Source organism: Manis javanica, chromosome 4 (genome assembly GCF_040802235.1).
Source record: "Manis javanica isolate MJ-LG chromosome 4, MJ_LKY, whole genome shotgun sequence".
NCBI classification, from domain to species: domain Eukaryota; kingdom Metazoa; phylum Chordata; class Mammalia; order Pholidota; family Manidae; genus Manis; species Manis javanica.
Genome location: NC_133159.1, coordinates 21,800,573 through 21,813,372, shown reverse-complemented (window position 1 = coordinate 21,813,372; position 12,800 = coordinate 21,800,573). Strand labels below are relative to the sequence as shown.

The following is a 12,800-nucleotide window of genomic DNA, read 5'->3' as shown; positions in this document are numbered from 1 at the left end:
ACATTCCCTAGGGCTTGGAATGGAATTCTGCCATTCAGCAAAAATATTGGTGCTGCACTGAGCCCTCGGGGTACAAAGCCAGACAAAATAGACACAGTCCCTGCGTTTCAGGGAAATGCTGAACTTAGTAATTCCACTAAGCATTTATATCACACTTTCCAGTTCGCACACAGGCCTTTACACACATTCCCTTTTGAATGCACTAAATCATCAAAGCAGTGCAGTGAAGTTGATATCATTGGTTAAGAGCTCGAACCCAGGGGAAAATATCCCAGGTCTGAACTCCAGCTTCATCTTTTACTAACTGTGAGAATTGACCTCTCAAATCATTAGATTTATCATCCATAAAATGGAGAACAAGGGTCCTAGGGGTTTAGTGAAACACTGCAGGCTGCAGTGCATTTAGCACAGGGCCTGGTATACAGGGCAATAACTGTGCTGCTTTTATTATTCTTCCTTGTTATAAATGAGGAAACTGAGGTCCAGAGAGGTAAATTATTTCTGTGAGATCATTCATCAAGGAAAAGACAAAGACAGGTGTTTTATCTGGGTTTCCTCTGAAAGCAGAGCCTGAGACACGGACTTGGGGCAGACAGTTCACTGAGGAGGTGATCCCAGGAAGCAGGAGTAAGGGAGGTGGGAGAGCAAGATAGGGCAGGAGGGAAAGCCAGTGAAGACTGGTTACAGCTGTGGGCGATCAGAGCTCCGTCCTGCTGGGAGAGGGACTCTAAAGACCCTCATAGACCCCACCTTCGAATTAACCTGCAATTGACAGGAGGCTGAGCCAGTTACCACCAACTCTCATCCCCCATTGTTGGAAGGTCACCCTGCGTGGTGTGTGTATCTTTGAGCTGGTAGAGGTGGTGAAATCACCCAGACTAGCTCTGTCATGCCGATGAGGAAACTGAGGCCAAGAGACATTAGAGTATGACAAGCTTAGGAGCCACTTATTGAGTCCTAGGGCAGAAGATACTTTGGTCACCTGTGTCTCACCCCTCAGGCTACCAATGATTTGCGCCGCAGCTGCGGTAGACATCAGGGCATTCTGACACCACCCCATCTCGGACCCATGGTGCATCTCTCCACGTTCCTGCCTCAGGGCTGGTGTGACTTGGGCTCAATCAGTGTTGAACAAACTTATGATCTTGGCCCATAGTAAGAATTAAGTTCACACTAATCCAATACATAGATATACATGAATATGTATATAATGGAAACCAAAATTTCAAGGAATTTAATATGTGTGATTCAAAGGGTATATACAAAATGATCTACTATCTTTAATGCTGTTTTCCTCAATTTTAACTAAGAAAAAAAATGCTGCTTACCACCCATTAGGTTTGATTTCATAATCCACTAATGGGTGACAAACCTGTGTGTTGACCCCTGGCTAAGGAAAATGGGCATTCTTCCAGGAAATCCTCTCTCCTAGCACTCATCCTTGCTGCCTTCCAAAGCCAGGTAGCATTTCAGGGGTGCTGGACACAATGGCCTCTGGCTACTCTGCAGCACCTGTATTGGTACTCCCGGAACTCCTGTTTTATTTATTTCCAGGGAAGAATTTGAGGTTCAAAAAGGTCATGAGCTACCCCATCTCATTCAGTTACAGTCAGTGCTGAAACTGGAGCTCATACCCAGGACCGTCTCATTTCAGAGCCCACATTTTCCACAGCATGCCAGGCTGCCTGCCCCATTGACTAAGTAATTCCAAAGCCAGCCTGGACTTTGACCACAAACTGTTTTGGGGCTGCCAGTTTCTCCAGTGGGTCTCTAATCCCATTCCAGAACAGTATGCCCTTATGAGGCAATAAGGCATGGTCTTCCACTCAAGAAACTGTATGCTATTGATAGAAATGGGCCTATGTACAAACCTACATAGGATGGGGCACACCATGTGCCTTAATGGAGATGTCTGCAGAGTGCTGTGGGGGCACAAAGAGGGGGGGGGGGAGAATATGGGAAGGCTGCATGAAGGAAGCCGCAGTTGAGTTGTGCATCAAAGGATGTATATGATTTCAAAACAAAGGGAGAGGGAAAGAGGGGAACATGGCAAACCAAGGAAATAACCTAAGCAGAGACTTGAGGACATAATGATTGGTAGGATGATGAACAATACAAAATCATTTACACAACAGGGTCTAAATTACACCTGAGTCGCCAAGTCCTGGGAGCCTCCATGGGTGTTGTGGAAGTTTGGGGGCATTGGGAGAAGACTGAGCAATGCTCCAAGGTCTGATAATGGCTCAGCAGCTATGGCCCCAGGTCCCTTTTGAGTCTGAGGACTCCATCTCTTGCCCTGTAACAGAATCCTAAGCTGGAAGCTCTTGACCGATTACAGGTCTCCAGGGCTTGACTTGGGTCTCTTCCTGGCCCCACAGGAGATTCTGTCATCCAGAATGCGTCCAACAGTGGAGTGGGGCAAGCAGTCATCCAGATCGCCGCAGCCCTGGGCCTGAGGACCATCAATGTGGTCCGAGACAGGTGTGTGGGGAGGTCTCCTCCCAGACCACTACTTGGGCCTTTCCACCTTGCATCCCTGCAGGTGCCTACGTCTCCACCAGATGGTGCCCAAGCAGAAGTGGTCCTCCTTACCCGCGGCTGCAGCTCGCTAACAGCCGAGTCAGCTGCAAGAAATGAAGCACAGGTGGCTTCTGGCTGTAGGATAAGTGGATATTTGAAATGTAAAAAGAGGGCAGAAACAAGGTCGAGACAGCCCATACTGAACAGCAAAGAATTTTTGAGACTTGACTTGTGATAACCCCATGTTTTCAAAACTACAGTGCATATCTGGGAATGTTGCAAGCTGTGTTACTCTTTCTGTGAAGTGTCTAACCCTGGGCCCTTTTTTCCCTTGCATGTGTGTGGTACAGTGAAGTGCATTAAATACAGATATGAAGGAGATGGGGCAAGTTTACAGATGAAAAAACTGGGGTTTCAAAGAAAGGAAGCAGCTTGCCCAGGACACAGCAAGTCAGTAACAGACTTAGTTTCCTGACTTGTTCTCATTCCACCATAATCCAGTTTTTTTGAGCCTCACTGTCCATGAATGTGGCTGTGTTTGTCAGAGAGGTCCAGCCTTAGCAGGGGAATTGATACTCACTTCAGTTCCTTATTTCCTCAGTTGTGCTAACAAAAATTATTCTGTTTACCTTGGCCAAGGAGGCCCAGAGCCACTCCTGGGCTGATGTGCGTTTGCACAGCACTCTGAAGAGCTCCTTGAAAAAAGAGGGGGAAGCAAGGAAGTGGAATTTGTCATTTCAAAAGAAGCCAGGAAGCAGAACAACTCCCTGAGCCCAGAGGTCTCTAGCAACCTTGAGCTGGCAGGGACTGTAGAAATCACCCAGTCTAGCTCTCTCGTACCAGTGAGGAAACTGAGGCCAAGAGATGTTGGAGTATGAGATGAAACTGGGTGGCTAGCCATTGCTCAAGGCCTGGCATAAACCCAGTCCCAGCTTCCCACAGGGAGAAACACATGTTCTCACAGCTGTGGCACAGGGCGTCTAGGAGCCTTCGGTGGAGAAAGCCAACAGGTATGACCAAGGACCTTGGATTGTGTTTGGTTTCCAGACCTGACATCCAGAAGTTGACTGACAGACTGAAGAATCTGGGGGCTGAGCATGTTATCACAGAAGAGGAACTAAGAAAACATGAGATGAAAAACCTCTTTAAGGTACCTAGGTTAAGCACCTTCATTCCATGCTCATCTCCCTGGAGAAAGCTGACCTGAATTAGAAAAGCTGGGACTGACTCATTGTTCCTCCAAATCCTCTAAGTACTGGGATGCTGTGAGGAAGGCAGAGAGACAAAATTTAGGAAATCCTGCATGATACATAGTTTTGAATATCTGTGGTGGGCCACATCAGCCCACACAGCTGATGTGAATCTCAGAGCTGGGACAGGACCTGAGGAAACTGAGGCACAGGGAGGGAAGAAAAAGAAAAGTAGTAACATTTTCTTATATCTGATGATTCCCACAAAGCTCCACAAAGTAGGTGTTATCTATTTTATAGATGAGAAAACCAAGACTTAGAAGTAAAAGATCTGACCACGATCACATAGTTATAAGTGGTAGAGTCAGGGCCTGCCGTATGGCTCTCCAAACTCAGACTCTTAAGCTTCCACTACCCGACTCCACCCTAGCACACCTAAAAAAGTGACCAAACCACACCTCAGCCTCTTCTCAGTGAACTCTGTAGGAACCAAACACACACTCACTCAAGAACCCATGCCTCTCAAGAACATTTCTCAACTGGTAGATCAGCACATCTAACATAAACTGAGTTGTTAAGTGTTGAGAAGAGGTGCACTTGGGGGAAGTGAAGTCCACCAGAATGCAATGTAGATGCCCTTGCCCTTTGTCTTTTTTTTTCCCAGAGGAGGTGAGTTTTGAACAAAATCCCAAAACAGATTACAGGATTAAATTGGTTTAAAAAAAAGGCCCTTCCTGGGCAGAGAGTTCAAAGCATGAACACCCCATTTACTCCACTCCCTCCTCTGAAAGCACTTGGGCCAAGGAAGGGCTGTTTGTAGCAGGGCTCAATCCCACAAGTAGATTGGTGGCTTCCTCACTGCAGGCTCCTCCTTTTCCAGGACATGCCCTGGCCACGGCTTGCTCTCAACTGTGTTGGCGGGAAGAGCTCCACAGAGCTACTGCGGCACTTAGCGTAAGTCCTTGGGCCGTGAACCTCCAGTTCCCAGCACCCTCCAGACCTTTAGGTGTGAGAACCATCAAGTGACCAAGTCCCAATGACCAGTGCCAGCCAAGGCCAGGTCAGCATGACTCTGAGTAGGAAACTGGGACTAGAGTCAGGTCCTAGTTAGCTTCCTTTCCCTGCCTTCTCCTTCACAGGTGACCGAGGGACCCATCCGGCTTTGTTTTTCCAAGGAACCCCAGAAGTAGATGGCAAAGCTGTCTGATAGGAAGAGGTTAAGAATTCATAACCTAAAGGCATCTTAAAAAGTCACTTAATCCTAGCTTATTAGCTTTAAATTTTTTTATTAGCCTTTAAAATAGATTCCAGTTTTAGAGGTAACATTGTGCTATTATAAAACATTTTGAAAGCATGTAAAAGTACAGAGGAAGAATTCAGCGCAAAGTTATCTGTCATCCCACCCAGGGGAAGAAGCACTGTTGACAATGTTCCATTCTCTTTCCCTTTAGTATAAACTTCAGAGCTGAAGGATGTCTGAAAGGGCACTTCCCAACTACAGCAGGAAGCCTCTCAACAGTAGTTAACATAGAGTTGCTAGTGCTCATTAGCTACGGAGTACAGAGATAGTTGAGATTTGGAGGGAACCCTCTAGAACTGCAGGCTAGAAGGGAAGATGAGTTGTGGTCAAAGAGCTATGAAAACAATCACTGAGCACTTACCAGACTGTGCAGAGTGCTCAGCATACCCCTCCCACAGCGTACCACCTCCTAGGTGAGGGGCACCATTCCCATCCCTGGTTATGTGAGGTCCAAGGAGAGTAATTCCTTTGCCCAAAGCCCAGGAGGTGGGAGAGCCAGGCTTGACCCCAAGTTACTGTGACTCCTGAGCACACCTCTTCAGTCTTACTCTGAGCAGCCTCAGAGGCAGATTGCAATCCTCACGTCACTCACCATAGGAGGAAGCTTTGTGCAGTGGTTACAAGCATTGGCATTAGAGTCAGAAAGGTTGGGTTCAAGTCCTAGCTCTGCTGCTTACTAGCTGTATAACTATGAAAAGTTAGGCAGTACATGAAAAACGAGGCCTTAGGCTCTTCGTCTGTAAAATGGGGGCAATATAAACCCTTTCTGCCTTAGAAAGTTAGTCTAAGGAACACTGAGGTGATGCACAAATTGCTGTGGAAACGAGAGGAGAGCTTCAGTGTTGCCATCTGCAAAATCAGAGTAATAAAAGTGCTCCATGAGGTTACTGTGAGGATGCCCTGAGCCAATATATGCAAAAAATGCTCAGACCTGTGCATGGCACATAGTCAACACTCAGGAATTATTAGCTATTCTGATTAGACCAAGCACAGAGGCAGGTACAGGGTGGGAGGACTTGATCCTCCCAGAATTACTTTCTGGAGCAAGTGGAAGTAGAAGGGAACTTCAAACCAATCTACCCACCAGCCTCGGGGACAAAGGGTTCCCTGCCTTGCACAGCAGCTCATTGCATTTCATAGTTTACAGTCCCTTGTCTGAAAATGTATCTCAGGTCATCCTTGATCAGCAAACTCCTACAAGAGCCAGGGAGTGGCAAGGGGGACACAAGTTAAATCAACATGTGAAGTCTTAGCTTATTAGTTTTCCAAAGTTATACAAGCCTCTCTCCTGTTTGACTGCCAGGGTGGGGGCTTGGGTGTCAAAAGGCAGGTCCTGAAGAGGCCCACCCCACCAAAAGAAGACAACTACCATTGTCCTCTACACCATCTATACAATCCCTTATCTATATAGCTACTGGCCCTTCGAATGAACATTATAGATGAAGAGAGGAGGTGGACTGTGTCAGTGCACACCCCAGGTCACATGCTGTACCTGTAAGTGGCAGAGAGCAGGACTGAAGTTGGGTCTTGAGCTTTCCTCAGTAAGGCATGTGTCTTTGCAGCACTTCATCAAAGTCTGACTAGTTGGTTAAAGCAGTGGGTTCCCAGTCCTGGCTAAATATCCAGGTCATCTGGAGAATGTTTTTGTCTGTTTATTGTTTTTGATATGGATCCTTGCCTCCTGATGCATTAGGTTGGGCCTAGGAATCTGTATTTTTGAACCCTTCCCAGGGATTCTGAGAGCAAGGTTTAGGAACGAGGGTTGGAAGCACTGCTGTGGCAGCTTCAGGACAGGCTTTGTCTCTGCCTGCGCCCACCGTGTTCTCTCTGGACTCTTTAGGCCTGGTGGAACCATGGTAACCTACGGAGGGATGGCCAAGCAGCCCGTCATAGCCTCTGTGGTAAGCTGGTGGGGGAGACAGACCTGGAGACAGGGACCTGGACACCACAGCTACCTAAACCCAGGCAGTGCCCCTCTCTCTGGGAGGAATGTGTACCATAAGCAGTACCTGAGGTTCTTGCCCTTGGAACGCCAATATGCCCTTCCTGTGTCCACAGAGCCTGCTCATTTTTAAGGATCTCAAACTTCGAGGCTTTTGGTTATCTCAGTGGAAGAAGGACCACAGTCCAGGTGAGTGGATGATGGCCTCACTGCCAACAGTCACACAAGAGTGTCTACTGCAGAGGTGACCAGCCACCCTGAGCCCTGGAGAGGTGTCTGGACTCCCAGCCCTACACTAGGTTGAAGGAAAACAGGCTCTAGCCACAGCTGCAGTCAGCAAATAGATATTGGAATAAAGTGGGCTAGTCCCTGGGGGCACAGCCTTGAACAAGGCAGACACTGCCCCCATCCTGGGGGCTGCAGTCGAGAAGATTGCCATGGAAGACATCCAAGGAAAGGGAACTCTGTAAGCAGTTTGCTTGGATTCACATTTGCTTCCACCATTCCTGGTTATATATTCATCTAGCCTAGGTGTGAGACCTGGACAAGGTACTTCTGCCTCAGTTTAAATGGCATAATAGTTTTAAAATATTGTTAGCCTTGTAGAGAAGGAAACTAAAGTTCAGAGTGGTTAAGTAGCTTGCTCAGAGTCACCCCACCTAGGGAATGCTGCAACCAGGATGTGAAGAGCTTGTTTTCCTGACTCTAGAACCTGAGCCAGTACACTGTTCTTCCTCTCCTGGGAAGACTGCGACCCCCAGCTGAGACTGAAGAATGACAGGGAGTCATCCAAGTGAGGGGAAGGAAAGTGGAGGCATGAATGGGGTGATTCGGGCAGAAAAAAGAGCACCTGCAAAAGCCCATTTGAGAATGGAAGCTAGACAAACCGGTTGTGACCAGATTACAAAAGGCCTTATAAACTTTTTTAAGGAGTTCAGACTCTATCTTAAAGGCAAATGGGGAGTCACTGAAGTGCAGGGAATATGCTTAGATTTGAATGTTGGGAGAACTGATGTCTGTGAAAAAATACTTTTCAGCCAAGGCCTTCACTTATCTTCCGGGACCATATTGGGCCATAGTGGGAGGCAGACCTTGGGAGGGGAGGTCTGTGACTTCAATTTCAAAGCTCCTTTCCCAGAGCAGAGCTTCTCTGTTCCACACCAGTTGACTGCTAGGCACTCCCAACCCTCCCTGTGCTCTTCCAGCTTCTTTGCCTCAAAGTAATCCCGCCCCTCCCACCATTCAGGACTCCCTGTGACAATCCAGGCAGATTCTGTGGGTCTAAGCCATCATAGCCACCACTCTGCCTGCCTGTCAGCTCCAGGGGCTGCTCCTCTGTCCCCATCCTGGCCCTCAGTCTGTCCCCACACCTGGCCCACACACAGCCAGGAGCCAGGCTGCCTCCACAGTGGCCCTATCTATGGCCAAGCCAGGGCTCTCAAGACTGTCAGCTCCTGCCAGCAGGGGTGACCTGTGTGCCATCTCACCAAGCCCCTGCTGCTCCTCCCCTGTCTGACTTCCTCCAACCTCCCACAGGCCAGTTCAAGGAGCTGATTCTCACACTGTGTGAGCTCATCCACCAAGGCCAGCTCACGGCACCTGCCTGCTCCGAAGTCCCACTGCAGGACTACCAGCATGCCTTTGAAGCCTCCATGCAGCCCTTCTCGTCTTCAAAACAGATCCTCACCATGTGATAATCACAGAGGAGCCAGAGAGATGTGGGAGGGGAGCTGGCTCAGCAGGACTGGTTTTGTCCCCTCCATCAGGGCCCTCATGCTGTCCCAGGCTGCTCCTCTCCTCAGCCATCCAAGGCTTTCCCCAGGGCTAGCCCTGCGGTATCTAATAAAGTCTGAACTTCCTAAAAACAGACAAAACCAATAGAAGTCATCCCTGTCAAGAAAGACCATCTCTGTGTACCTGCCATCTCCCAGCACTAAGAAGCCCCCTTTCCTGTCCTCCATTTGTCCCCCAGGAATGACTGCCTGACCACCCTGAAAGCAAAGTCAGAGTGGGCACTGGCAGGTTCAAAAGCCAATAAGGCAAAATCACTGCCTTCAAGCCAGCCAAGCCCATAGAGGAGTAAAAAGGGAGGTTTGACTTATTCTCAGGTGGTGCACAGCTCAGTCTGGGTTAGGGTGAGGGTCAGCTGCACAGAAGAATGAATGCCAGGCTCAGGAACTGAGCAAATGGGATCTCATGTGGCTGGACCACCCTTGTGGAATGTCCATTCTGAGTAGATAGCTGTTACATCAGGGGTTCTCAACCTGACATCATTTTACCCCCAAAGGACATTTGACATCTGGAGGTGGTTTTTGGTTGTCATAATTGAGAGAATTCTTTCGGCATCTAATGGGGCTGAGGGAGGTCTGCAGGTATCCTCTGGATAAGATTTGCCACCTTATACACCTGGGCTCCAGATCAGCCCCAGTTCACCCAAGTCCCTGCCACCCCCCACCCCACCCCGCCCCCTGTCATCTGTCCTTGAAGTGAATGAGACAGATGATTTGTACAGATTGTCAATGTAGGCAAGTGACAAAAGCCCAAAGGCTACAGGAGTGAAAGTTAAGATGTGGTTCTTCAGGGGAGTCTACAGTGTGGGGCCTAGGAGAAGTGAGGAGCCTGTGGCCATGGAGAGGGAACAGGGCCCAGGGACAGACTTAGAGGCAGCAGATGGGAGGAAGGTTTTAGCACCTTAGCATGGTTAGAAACCTCAGTGAGGGGTGTACACTATGTCCTAGGAACTGTACCTCTAGGGATATGGAGGTGGCAACTGGGCTGGGCTCTGAAGGATGGTTAATAGTTTTCTCAGGCAGGGAAGGGAGACAAGCAGAGACTAAGGGACCAAATTAAGCAAAGTTATAGAGGCAGAACATTTATGTTAAAATCTCCTTTTCCCCAAATATCCCTTCTCTTCCTAAAAATTAAAAATGACAACTTTTAGGTGGGCATATGGTAGACTGGAATGAACACTCCCTATCTCCCTAACAGCAGACCAGGTCTGTTTTTTGTGATGGAAGCAGAGATGGTAGGCATCACTTTCCATGGAACCTCTTTAAAATATACCTTGGCACTGATCCTATACCTTTTTTCCCCTTCCATCTTCCTCCTGGCTGGGATACAGACAGACATGGTTCCTGGAACTTGCATAGCTATCTTTGACCATGCTAAGAATGGGACAGCAACAAGATCAAAGGAGCCTGGGTCCTTGATGCCCAGAATCCCCCTACAGCCCACCTCAGGACTTGTTTTACATGAGAAATAAGTCTCTATGTTATTTAAGTCCCTAGTATTTGGGCTTTTCTGGACCTAATCATAACCGATACACATTTTATGATTTAGTTTATATTGAAATCAAGTCAATCAATCTGATGCTGAAAAAGTGAATTGTGGTAGTTTGTGATTCCCAGCTAAGGAATTTGGACTTTATCCTGTTGGCAGTAGGGAACAAAAGACTTCTAAGCCAGATCAGAACTGTGCTTTGAAAAACTCCTCTGGCAGTAGTTTGGGGGAATAGTTTGGAGAAGGGAGGCACTAAAGGAAGAGATAAAATCAAAAGTTCCCAGGCTCCTGAATTTCAAATAAGTACAAACCCCCTATGCTTCAAAGACCAATGTAGAGATAACCAACACTTAAGAGGCCAGCAGAGGGAAGGGGACTGAGACAAAACAATGTCAGAAGAGATTCTTAGAATGGATTGTCTCTTCCATACTTTACAAGTAGAGATGTTTTTAATTTTCAGGCTGAATATCTCTCTGTGGAGTTGGGACAGCTCTTCTCACCCACTAAATCAAGAATACTCTTTTTTAATGGCTGAAGAAGCAACTTGTAGCTCCAGGAGACCAAAAGAAGACAAACAGGCATTACCTCCTAAACCAAAGCTTGGGCACACCTGAAGCCCCAAGGCTTCCCAACCCTGGCTCTTGTATTCTGGGAGCATCCACCCTGCAATGACCTACAGCCACTGCCATAATATTGAGAGACTGCCTTGTGTCTTGGGAGATGAGATAATCAAGCCTGTTTTCTTCAGGGAAAGAATGAGGCCCAGAAGAAAAAGGCTCTTGCATTAACCTGTGTATGCCAGGCACCCCTGACCTTGTACCTGGAAGTGCTTAGAAGCAACCCCCAGCCCCATGCTTACTGGTAGGCCCAAGTGCTGGGCCCAGGCAGAGCAGCTGGAAATGGTGAAGAGATCAGTCCTGGCACAGCATCTGCCCACATCAAAGGCAAGAAAATCCTGGGAAGACAGCAGGGCTAACCCAAAGGTAAGTGGAAATAGATGTTGCCACCCTCTGAAAGGGAAGAAAGCTTCCCCTGTGCTCCAACCCAATGCAATGTACAAGCACTTTCGTGTGCATCTTCATTTGATTTTTACAACCTCCCTTTGTCATTGAGATTTTAATATCACAACTTAACAGAAAGGAAAGATGCTGAGAGGTGAAGTGAGTTGCTCAAGGTCACACAGCAGGCAGCAGAGCTGGCACAGAAAACAGGTCTCCTAACCCTGTCTGGTTATAATACCAGTCAGTCTCAATTCTTTTGACCCCATAATTGGCCTTGAGCTTTCTCCTTTCTCAGGATGCCTTGATTTTTGTTCAGTGATAATTGACATGTCAACAGGAAGAGAGTTCAAATTTCCCTGAGTCTGTGTCTCATGGGGAGGCATGAGAAAAAGGGAGAATTAGGAGGCCACTGAAGGAAGAAGTCCAAGTGAGAGATAATTTATTTATTCACTCAGTAAATATTTTGAACACCCATTATGTGAAAAGCACTGTCATAGGTACCAGGGACACAGCAAAAAAAGAAACAAAAAACCTGGCCCCTGATACCAGGAAGCTTCCATTCTAGTGGAGGAGAAAAATAGAGGACAAGTGAATAAATAAACAAGGTAATTACAGACGTGTTAAGTCCTTTGAAAGAAAAAGTACAGTGATACTATAGTGATAAAGGGTACTAGAAATAAGGTGGGTCTGCGGCCTGAATGAGTAGGGGACCAGCCAAATTTCCAGGCAGAAGGAGCAGCACGTTTACAGAGCAGCACATTTAAAAGTCCTGATATGTGGACAATATAATGAGGCCTGAGCTAGCTAGTGAGCGAGTGAAGTGGATGGATTCGTGAACTTCGGAGAATCAACAGGACAGACTGAATGCGGTAGTGTAGGGTTGAACTTTTGGCACCTTGCTGGATGGAGGTGCCACTCCCTGAGTTAGGGGACTCAGAGGAGGAACAGGTTTGGGAGCAAGGCATTGCCTTCTCTGTGGGACTCTTTTTTCCCATCTGTACAGTAGGTTGATCTGAATATATGACAACCAAGTTTAGCACTAGTTCTTAAGAGTATTATGATCCTCACACTTTACTAAAATCCAAATGGGTCAAAGACTGCAATATAAAAATAAGTCTAAAAATAACAGAATAAACCATAGGAGGTATTTTGCTTTTTTTAACCTCAGAGTAAGGAAGGCCTTTGAAACTATAACACAAAACCCAGAATCAAAGAAAATAAAGGATGGATAAATTCAATCCCATAAATATCAAATGTTTTTGCATGGTAAAAGACACTGGGCAAAGTCAAAAGTTAACAAATGGAAAAAAATATTTGCACCTCTTTTGACAAAAAGCTGACTCCCCTGTTAGTGAGCTATGAATTAATAAAAATGGTCAGAAGATATAGACACAAAAAGGAAAATGGGTCTCTTACACACACAGAACAAGGTTCACTCAAGATAATTAAACTGCCCCAGGATACCATTTCTCAACTAAGATTGACAAAGATCACAAAGTTTGATAATGTGTTGATGAGAAAAAAACAGTACTTATGGAGAATTAAGCAGTATCTATCAAACCTGTACT

At 46.9% G+C, this 12,800-nt stretch overlaps 1 protein-coding gene across 2 annotated transcripts in view; it reads left to right on the top strand.

Moving 5' to 3' along the window:
* Window positions 1-8,826, top strand: part of MECR (mitochondrial trans-2-enoyl-CoA reductase) — a 28,915-nt gene extending 20,089 nt beyond the window's left edge. For both annotated transcript variants that reach the window (XM_073233521.1, XM_037010488.2), the window contains exons 5-10: window positions 2,379-2,481; window positions 3,568-3,670; window positions 4,591-4,664; window positions 6,851-6,911; window positions 7,069-7,141; window positions 8,489-8,826. In XM_073233521.1, coding sequence (XP_073089622.1) covers window positions 2,379-2,481; window positions 3,568-3,670; window positions 4,591-4,664; window positions 6,851-6,911; window positions 7,069-7,141; window positions 8,489-8,646 — 572 coding nt within the window. In that variant the 3' untranslated portion in view covers window positions 8,647-8,826. The remainder of the gene's footprint in view (window positions 1-2,378; window positions 2,482-3,567; window positions 3,671-4,590; window positions 4,665-6,850; window positions 6,912-7,068; window positions 7,142-8,488) is intronic.
* The last annotated feature ends 3,974 nt before the right edge of the window (window positions 8,827-12,800 follow it).